Here is a 10,880-nt window from a genome sequence, read left to right as displayed (position 1 = left end):
CAGCTGTTCAAACTAACAAATAAAATCCAGTAGTAAAATTAATAATGCACTACTTCCATAAAAACTAACAAATGTCCTTTTTTATATAGTTAATAGAGAAAAATGCCCTAACAGAGATAGAAAATGTCCTTAATCTGTACCAAAAGATGGACAAAAACCTTCTCCTCAAATATATAATGAATCTTTTTTCCTCTTGAATCATAGTCAAGTATAAAAGTCATCAGATTTATTGCATCCTGTTTTCTTTACAGTTTTTGTTTTCCATTGAATTCTTTTTTTCTATTTTAGAATTTTCAAATTTTCTCGCTGTTAAACTTGCACTTAAAACAAGAAAAATGCCACAAACTTAATTCATATTGTCTGAAAACATGTCTTAATATCTTTATATTAATATCTTTTATTTTACTAAGGAAACACATGATAGGTAAAAATTGATAGCCTGAATTCACTGTAAGTCACTTTGGATAAAAGTGTCTGCTAAATGCATAAATTTAATTTAATTTAATTTTTAATTTTAAATCATATTGTTACTGGAAAACAAGAAAAAACGAGTGGTAGTCTCCTCCTAAGGATTGGTCCCAGGCCTCCCTCGTCTCTTCCACAGGTCTGAGGTCTCCGTGATGAGGGACAGCTGCTCACTCGTTCATGTCTGTGGCTTTGGGGCAGTACTTCACAGCTCGTCCTTGTGGGTGGCGCTCTGCAGGCCGGCCGGTGGCTGAGAGCCCTTGAGAGTTTTATGCGAGCCCCTCCAGTCCGTGCGCACATTGTCGTCATCCCACAGCGTAGAGGTCTCTGTGTCGCTCACCCACTCCGGGTCACCGGCGTAATGGCAGGGCTGCACCAGAAGGGGGTGTGTGGAATACACCTTCAGATTCCGATTGGGAAAATGGGATTTGTAGTCCTCACTATTGAAAGAAAACAACAAAATAGAAGCTGAACTCTGAACTTATGATTGTATGCTTTAGAAAATAGGTTATGAATATTTTCATATGACGTCACTAGACCCCCCCCCCCAAAAAAATAAATAAATAAATAAATAAATAAATAAAATAAAATATAATATAATATATATGTACATATATATATAATATATGTATGTGTGTGTGTGGGTGGGGGGGGGGGGACAAATAGATAATTTATTCCAATTAAAAATATTATTACATAGTATTAAAAAAATACCTAAACATAAGTGTAAGCAATAATATAATATAATATAATATAATATAATATAATATAATATAATATAATATAATAACCAGGCAGGTTAATTAATATAATAATAATAATACTGTATATGTATTTATACTATATCCATATTTTAAATAATATAATAAAATAATTTAAGATGTTAAATAATTCCTACCACTCAGTATAAGCAATATAATATAATATAATATAATATAATATAATATAATATAATATAATATAATATAATATAATATATAAATTCATATTAAATATAAGCAATATAAATGACATGCAATGAAATAAATAAATAAAAATAATTTATATATATGTGTGTGTGTGTGTGTGTGTGTGTGTGGGTATCCTTAAATTATTTAATCCTATTTTATAAATATACATGAATCTATATTTGATAATATAACATAATAAGGTAATGAATAATATAATAAAACTATCTAATAATATATTAGATATCCTATACTGTATGGCACAAAATTTCTACGACTCAGTATGAGCAATTGGGAAAAATAGATTTCTATCTCAATTTTAAAAAGTACTAGAGATGCTGGCTTTACAACCTTTCAAAGGAAAGAGGTCAGCACTGATCTATTTAATGTCTCTTTTGGATCAAGAATGAGCTGGCAAATCATTTCAGGGCTTGTGCTGCTCGACTTTACCTTAATAAATTAATAAAATATCAGTTATTTTCAGCAGAAGCCTGTAGAGATACTTCATGTGCTGAGGGTAAACGTGTGTACTGGGCCAGCTGGATGAGGGCCCTTGGCTTTGTCAGACTTGGAAGGAGAGCAAAGCGGCTAAAGTAGCTACTAATTTAGCTGGAATGCGTAACGGGGAAGACAGGGCAGGGTGTTTAAAGGGTTAGCCGTCAGCGGGGCAGCAGCAACACGCTGGATTCTGCCGAGAGAGCCGCGGTTAGCTGGAAAGATTGAATAATACGGGGAGAACGCTGCTCTGATCTGTCTCTGTGGGGATGAGGAGCTTCAGGCGGGAACTGAATAAGAGTCAGAGATGGAGAGGAAACGGACGGGGTTAAAGGGAGGCATCATGCCAATCCACAGAGGAATCAAAGCTGGGTTTATTTCTTGGCTTGAGTCTCGACACTGTCCATAAAAATCAAATGACTTGTACAATTACATAGTGAAGAAACTATGCATATCTCCGTACCTAAGTGCACATTTGTGGTGTTCTATTTCAGTCAGTCCTACTTTGCAAAAATGTGAAGTACTCATAATATAATGGAGTAATGCATATGTTTTTATGGTGAGGATGCATTCTTTGTCAACTAAAATTAGCAACATCACTCTTCTAACCAAACAAATCATTTTAACATTTAAAGGAATAGTTCACCCAAAAATAAAAAGGTACTCACCCTAAGGCCTTCCAAGATGAGTTTGTTTCTGTCTGAACTGATTTGGAGAAATTTGCTCAGCAGTGGGTGCTCTGCAGTGAATGGGTGCCGTCAGAATGAGTGTCTAAACATCTGATAAAAACATCACAATAATCCACAAATGATCCACACCAGTCCAGTCCATCAGTTACGTTCTTGAGAAGAGAAACGCTGTGTACTTTAAGAAATAAATCCTTCAAGAAATTTTTATTTAAACCATTGTTTACAGCTAAAATACAAGTCCGCTATACCTAACATTGCTTTCTCCAGTGAAAAAGTCCATCCCTTTATAGCTTTCACATCAAAACCCACCAACTAACTGTGTCTGATCTGTGCATATTTCTCTCCTGATTCAGATGAGGCGGCTTTTTAACTGGAGGAAGCATTATTATGTATAGAGGACTTGTATTTTAGCCAGAAGCGATAGTTTGACGTTTAAAATGTCTTAATGATGCAGCTTTTCACGTCACGTGTCGTTACTTGATGGACTGGAGCGGTGTGGATTACATGAATTTACCTCTCGTTCTGACGGCACCCATTCACTGCAGAGGATCCATTAGTGAACATTTGATGCAATGCTAAATTTCTCCCCATGAAGTAACAAACCCATGTACATCTTCAATGACCTGAGGGTGATTATATTTTCATTTTTAGGTGAACTATTCCTATAAAATATGCTTCAACGCTGAAGACTTGAGCGTGCAACTCACTTTGGGTGCTTATCATACATGATGGGGAGAAACTCATCCACAGGAAGCATCTTGGATATCGGCTCGGCGTTGAGGAGCTTCTGAGCTCCCTGAAGAGAGATGGCGTAAGAGAGCGTCCAGTAGGAGAAATCAGCGTACACCAGGTTCCTCACATTCTCCACTGGGACCTCCTCTTCAGGGTACACCTTCTTCCTGCCCAGGTATCTGCAACAGATCACCACAACAGTTAAAGTCACCTGATGAGTTTATATGCTATAAAATCATAACCAATCTGCACAAATAAAACTGAAGGCTTCCTTATAACTGCATTGTTCTGGTTCTGGTTTGTTCTAGTGACAGACAGGTGTCACTCACACGATGTCCCAGTCCAGCTCCACCTGCTCCACCTCCTCCATCAGACGCATCAGGCGACGTTTGAAGTTGACTTGGAAATGCACATCGTCCTCAAAAATCAGCGCCTTGTCTAGCTGCATGTCTACCATCTATGAATGATAGCAATGATCAAATCATTCTGACATACTGACATATATTAATTATTTTAATAAACACTACTGTTTAGTTAAAGTTTGGGGTCAGTATGATTTTTATTTATTTTTTTACAAAGAAATTAAGGATGGGTTCAATTGACCAAAAGTAACAGCGACACAATTATAATTTGGATGTTTCAAAAGATGCATGTTTCAAATAAATAATCTTTTTACTTTCTATTCATTAAAGAATGGGGAACACGTACAGTATTTTATCAAGGATTTCAACAAAAATATGACTCATCCAATGTTTTGATAATTGTTTTGATAATTAAAAACAAACATTGATAATAATCAGAGCTGTTTCTTAAGCATCAGATCATCATATCATAGTGATTTCTGGAGATCATGTGACACTGAAGACTGGAGGAATGATGATGAATATTCAGCTTTGATCACAGAAATAAATTACATTTTACAATACAACACAACAGAAAACAGTTATTTTAAATTGTAATCATATTTCATAATATGACTGCTTTTCTACAAATATTTGTTGTAATGCACAGTAGTACATTTCAAAATAAATAATAGTAGTAATATTAACAATAATAATAACATACATTTATATAATGTATATTTTAGCTACATTAATAAAAGCAACCCATGATGCATTAGACACCGTATTCTAAAAAAAGAATCCATTTGTTAACTACATCATAACTACCATGATACTCCTAAAGCATTAGTTCATGCTAATTTAAACATTTAATCACATTATTAATCAAACGTCTGCTAATATAATTTAATGAACCTCAGCTAACATTACCCATCCATAAAAAGTTGTGCATTCATTAACTAACATTAACAAAGATTAATAAATACTGCAACCAATGTCTTGTTCATACGTTAGTGTTAATACATTATCCAACATCATCTAATGGAACCTTAATGTAAAGGGCTACCAATAACAATATATAAAAGTGGCTTTTATTTCAATAGTTTAAGGGTCCGCTGACCTCTTTCCAGATGTTGTAGTGGCTCAGGAAGCAGCCCACCTCTCCCTTGGTCAGCGTGCGGCCGGAGAAAGGGTCGTAGTAACCAGGTAAGAGATCAACACCTAGAATCTTAATATCGCTGCTGTTCAGAGCTCTGCATGCACACACCAGTGGAAAAACAACATTATTGCTCTTATCATCATTTGCATGTATAAAGAAAGAATGAATAAAGATTGCTCTTAAGAGTAAATGTCTGTTCTTACGCTCCATCAACAGCATCCACAACTTTAGCATCAATCTCTAGCTCATACAGTGACCGTAACATCCTGTCCCTGCGGTCTGGACGTCTGCGCAGGTTTATCAGGTAGATCTAAGGAGAACAAACACACACGCTGAATGGTGTAGCTCAAAGCAATGGTAAAAAAACAAGAGCATGCACTCAACTTTACCTGATCAAAGCCCATGAGATCAGACTGTTTGGGAGGAACGTGGACATGGCGAGACACATACATTGGCGGCCCGTGGACTTTGGGAGAAATTATTTTAATTAGGACAAATCCTTGATTAAGGAGCTAAAGGTTAGTGTATTCTTCAAATACAGTGAGACCACACTGAAAATCACACGAGACGCTTTTAGGGATATTTTATGCTACATGATCATACTGTAGCTGTGGTAAACAAAAAAAATCTCAAAGATTCTTGTAACTTTATTTATTATAAGTGACTTATCTTGTTATTGTGACTTTATGTCTTACAATTGTATCATGTGTATGACTTCAATTTCATATTAAACGTTCACCTCACAAAATCCTATTTTAAATACTATTTCTATCATATTCTTGTCAGTTGCCACCCTTGTGAAAAAGTATATTCATATGTACTTTATATATGTACTTACATCATGTATATGTACAGTATATATATATATATATATATATATGTGTGTGTGTGTGTGTGTGTGTGTGTGTGTGTTTGTGTGTGTGTGTGTCTGTGTGTGTGTATGTATTTTAAAAGACAATTCTTAAGTGCAAATGTTCAGACACTTAACTCCATGTTAACTGCAATTAAATAAAAATGTTTGCAAATCATGTTAAAATGTCCGGTATTTACATACATTTACAATTATACAGTTGTAATTTATTTGTACAATTTAATACATTCAAAACATATTAAATGTACTATGATATAAAAGACTACAGTTCGAATTATAATAAAGTACATGACGTGCATTATTAACATAAAAATAAATGAGCGTAAAACAAAAGATTAAAACATAATAATGTAAAATGTATTTTAAAATAAATTAAATCAATATGACAAAATTGAAATGCGCATTTAATAAAAGTGTATTTTAAGGGATAGTTCATCCACAAATAATTATAAAAAAACATAATCAGTTTATTCAGAAAACCTCAAGACTTTGGTAAATCCTTGAAAAAAAAAGACAATATTTTTTATTAAAACCTATTTTAAAAGGATTCACTTTACAGTCCAGGTAACCAAAACTTTAAAAACCAAAAAAGGTCATAAAGTGTCATAAAACAAATATAATCACTTTAAGTGGTCTTTTATGTCATTATTATTATATAATCAGTAAGAAATTTTTTTAAACATACTTTTTAAATATTTGAAGTACTATAACTGTGCACTGTTCAAGTGCACTGCTTCTCACACGAGCTGTACAAGCTCATTTAAGTGCTCTTATCATTATACATTTTTCAAGTTAACGCACAAGTTTATTCTAAAAATATGATTTAATAAAAAAAATAACAAAATGAAATGTCAGTGTTACTCACTCAGAGATTCCAGGTAAAGGTGGACAAAATTGATCCGATCGTCCTCCACGGTCTGATGAGGCTTTGCAGGTACGTTCAGATACCCGTAACGCTCCTTGTTGCACAGATACATCTGCACCTCTGTTTCAGAAAGTGAATCATATCAGATGAACAGTGTCAGAAACTTTACTCACTCTGACTCTCTTCAAGGCTATTTGACCGTCAATCCTAAAAAAAATGAAGTCAGTTGGACATAGGGAATAATTTTTCCTCAATCCGTCCAAACTAAATCCAAATGTTGAACTCATCATTTTGCATAAGATAAATGAGATCTGCTGGAGTCTTCCAGAAGGGGGCAACATACCCCATATCCTGCAGGAGAAGGCAAAAACGATGATGTCGTCAAAGGGCCAGGAGTAGTCTTTGTGAGGGGGGTGAAAGGCCACTTTCTTGGTGTCCTCTTTGCGCAGGTCCAGCAGAATAGTGGAGTGGACCATCGGCACAGGGTAGCAGCCCAGCCTTTGCCGCTGTTTTGTGGGGAAGTATTCAGCAGTACGACGATAGTAACCCTGAGACGAAACAGAAAACTGAACAACACAGCCAAAGGACAAAGTGTTTGAACAAACACACCCTAAACAGACCTATAATGAATATATCTATAATATAATATACAATATCTGCTCTCCCTTGTGTATAGCTTTGTGAAATGGGAATAATTTAAATCAGTTTGTTTGGACAATTAATGTATGAATCACAGATTCAAGTTTCCATGCACAAGTTTGAGTGCAACATTTTATGTTTTTGTAGCATAATATTTAGTTACATATTTAGTGAATGCTGTAATACAGATAAAAATCTAGGTCAATTATTGAAATTACTGCAAAAATAAATCTTTACTGGTATACTGTATGCATAAATTACTGCTGAAAAGTTTGGGTAACGTTTTACAATAAGGTTCCATTAGTTAATGTAGTAACTAACATGAACAAATGGTGAACAATATATTTATTACAGTATTTTTTTTAATGTTAGTTAATGAAAATACATTGTGTCGTTCATTGGTAGTTCATATTAATTCACAGTGCATTAACTATTGTTAACAAGCACAACTTTTGATTTTAATAATGCATTAGGAAATGTTGAAATGAACATGAACTAAGATCAATAAATGCTGTATACGTGTTGGTCATTTTTAGTTCAAGTTAACTAAAGTAGTTAACTAATGAACCTTATTGTAAAGTTTTATCGTTTTTTTAATATGTTTTGTATTTATTTAATGAATAAAATCTATTTTACAATGTAATGTATTTCTGTGATCAAAGCTGAATTTTCAGCATCATTCCTCCAGTCTTCAGTGTCACATGATCCTCAGAAATCATTCTAATATGCTGATTTACTGCTCGATAATTTAAGTATTATAGATTCTATTTATTTTATATCATTCTGTCCTTTGATAAACAGAGAGTTTACAAGAACAGCATTTATTTTAAGATCATGCACATGTACACACACACTCGCCCCAGCTGTAAATTCATTGCACTGTACCTGTGGAGTGATGCCACACCAGTAGTTGGAGTAGCCTGACTGTGAGTCCAGCATGGGGGCAATGACTGACTTATTCTCCAACATCAAGAGATGCAGTGTGTCTGGATTAGTCAGGATGTTGTCTGCGTCTGAATACTGCAGATGAGAAAATAAACACAAAGAATGACATCTGATAACACAATCCTAATGATATCATTTGATAGACTTGATATTAGAAAATATAAAAAGATACTGACATGATATGAGCAAAAATTATTTGAGTGCATTCCAGCACAATTCACATTTCTGGCCCCAATAAGATCTGAATCTTTTAAAGAATTTTGACCTGGTTGTATTTTTTTATATTCCTGTTATAGATATTTGGCTGTGTGTGATCCAAAATTGGGGTGTATAGGCTCTAACTGGGTCATACCAGAATGTAGTCAGCCCAGCGTTCCTTGGCAAAGTCCAGCGCTGCCTGTTTGAGCTTCATAACATACTCATAGCGGTCATTAGTCCAGTGCTTGGGCCCCAGCTCACCTACATAGGATCTGTGTGGATAAAACAAATCAATGCAAGATTCATTGGTAGTACCTACATTTTAAAAACTTAAAAACAGATCTCAAAAAAAAAAATTAAATTGTGGCTTTAACAGGATAAAGTATCTGCCGTATGTTCATGTTGTGTGATGTTCATCTCACACGGGTTTATCTAAAGGTCTCCACTCCACATAGTGATACTGTGTTTGCATGACTGTGAGCCATTCTCGCAGGACTGCTGTTGTGTTGTCAATGTTGTGGTCTGTCGCCAACCTACAGGAAACATTAAGCAGAGAGCAGGAATTAATTGGTGTCTGTAAATTACCTCCACCTGAAAACATACGAAACCACTCAAAAGATGGTTATGTTTTTGGCCACGCTTTATGATACGATGCACATTTCACGAGTTCACCCTTACAGCTAATCTGAAAGAGAATAGTAAGCATATTTTGGCGTGTTGTCCTGGGGGAGGGGTCCGGGCCCAGAGCATAGCCCGAACCCAAAGAACTCCCCCTATCCCTGATTTGGGATAAAAATAGATTAGAAGTGAGGAGTTGGGGTGGAGGAGGGATGCCGGAAAACTGTTATAGGACAGGAGGTAGGAGGCCTGCATATTTATACACCTGTTGAGATAGTTAAGGTGATTAGCTAAAAAAGATGCCCCTGTGCCAAATTGGATGATTATCTGATCGTGCTCCTCCCGAACTTTGTTAATAAAACCTCATACATTACAGATTTCCATAAGTATATGAGCATTTATGTGCACATATATATATATATATATATATATATATATATTCTATGAAGTCATGTGGTGCAACCGCCATTCATAAACATACAGGAAAAACAACAGGAAGTGATATCATAGAGAAAATCCTTATTACTTTGACCTTTTTATGGCAAGGCAAAGTTAGTCCAGGATGTAAAATGTCAAGTTATGCAACCCCTCTCAAAACTGAATGATATTTATGAATTTACAATTCATGATGTTTTAAAAAATACTTTGTACCTTTTGAAAAATAATTATCATTATAAAATGATTTACATAAGGAATAAGGAAAATATGGTATTTCGTGAAAGATACTTCACATTACATTTCGAGTAAATAAAACAATTAAAATAAATTAAAACAAATAAAAAAAAAACATCAACTTGGCATATGTGTATGTTTGTTTAACTTGGGCACTCTTATTTGTCGGTGTCTTAAATACTGAGTAATACAAATTAACTACCAGCACGAACATGTAATAACTACTTTTTCATTTTATGTAGCCTTAGACTTCTCCTGTCCATTTAATACCAAAATTCACCACTTGAAGCACCTTTAAACGTTAAATCGTGCACTACGTAGAGTATTATTAACTGGTTTATTTAGTATGCGCTATAAATAAAATAAATGCATTAAAGTGCATAAATACACAACATACAACCCAAACAGTATTAGCTGGGGGAAGGGGATCTGCTTTTGAGGGAAAGCTGGAAGAGTGAAGGGGATGAGGTGATTGAATGCAAAAAAGATTGACATTTTGACATCTACAAATAATAATAAGATCATCAACAAGCTTAAACGGCAAAGAAGGAAGTCACCAACCAGATAGAGATGCGCTCTTTAGGATAGTTTAATCTCTCGAGGGCTCCGAGGTAGTAGGGTAAAGAATGAGCGGCGTTCCGTGCTATGATTGCTATAACGACTGTGGGCGGATGCGTCTTTGACTCTTCAGTATAGTTTCCCTCTGAAAAGTAACATTGTGCTACCGCTAAAATGGTCCAAACACTTTTAATCCAAGATAACATGACTGGAATTCGGTGGTCCTCGGCGTCGTTGCTCAAACAGTCCCATCCGCGTCAGCAGCAGAAGAGGGCTCTTCCCTAAACTTCACACTCCCCTTCAAACCTCCGTTCTCCCCGGAGGAGCCAACGTGTTCTGTTAGCTGGGTTTGAGTTACAACTTCCGTGTAAGGATTTGTTCGTAGAACTGTTACATTGTATGTTCAGTCATTGTAACATTTGCGTTGACTGTCTGTTATTTAGAATGTTTCACCAGAGCACATCAACGTTCTTTTCTGAAGCCCTACTGTTACATTTTAGAATGCTAAATGTTGCGTTAACGTTTGCTACATTGTTTCACTGTAGCCAATATGTTTCAGGACAGTATGGTGACGTTCTTTTTCATTTTTTTCGTCATACAGAGCAACATTTGTGTATGCGTGTGCATCCTTTCTTTTTCTCGTTTTTGTGGCAACTAAAGAAGGAATCTGAACCACTGCCATTTTA

General features: G+C 35.2%; 1 protein-coding gene across 1 annotated transcript; it reads right to left on the bottom strand.

Annotated features, from left to right (window-relative positions):
- Nucleotides 1–522: 522 nt before the first annotated feature.
- LOC128021426 (probable inactive glycosyltransferase 25 family member 3) lies at nt 523–10,531 on the bottom strand. The gene is made up of 12 exons (XM_052608572.1): nt 10,198–10,531; nt 8,769–8,879; nt 8,501–8,618; nt 8,089–8,223; nt 6,908–7,112; nt 6,565–6,684; nt 5,218–5,294; nt 5,032–5,138; nt 4,790–4,922; nt 3,658–3,785; nt 3,304–3,507; nt 523–905 (listed from the first exon to the last, which is right to left on the bottom strand). The coding sequence occupies exons 1-12, from the start codon at nt 10,398–10,400 to the stop codon at nt 671–673; spliced, it is 1,776 nt and encodes a 591-aa protein (XP_052464532.1). The 5' UTR covers nt 10,401–10,531; the 3' UTR covers nt 523–670.
- Between the last annotated feature and the right edge of the window lie 349 nt (nt 10,532–10,880).

Source organism: Carassius gibelio, chromosome A10, assembly GCF_023724105.1.
Source record: "Carassius gibelio isolate Cgi1373 ecotype wild population from Czech Republic chromosome A10, carGib1.2-hapl.c, whole genome shotgun sequence".
Lineage (NCBI taxonomy): Eukaryota > Metazoa > Chordata > Actinopteri > Cypriniformes > Cyprinidae > Carassius > Carassius gibelio.
The sequence above is the reverse complement of the archived record's forward strand: the minus strand, read 5'-3'. Positions and strand labels throughout refer to the sequence as shown.

Excerpts from the sequence above, each read along its gene's own strand:
- LOC128021426 (XM_052608572.1), bottom strand. The coding sequence starts at position 10,400 with ATGTTATCTTGGATTAAAAGTGTTTGGACCATTTTAGCGGTAGCACAA. Across the intron at positions 8,224-8,500 it reads GCTGGGCTGACTACATTCTG|TATTCAGACGCAGACAACAT; the intron begins GTATGACCCAGT and ends TCTCATCTGCAG. Across the intron at positions 6,685-6,907 it reads CTTCTCCTGCAGGATATGGG|AGGTGCAGATGTATCTGTGC; the intron begins GTATGTTGCCCC and ends TTTCTGAAACAG.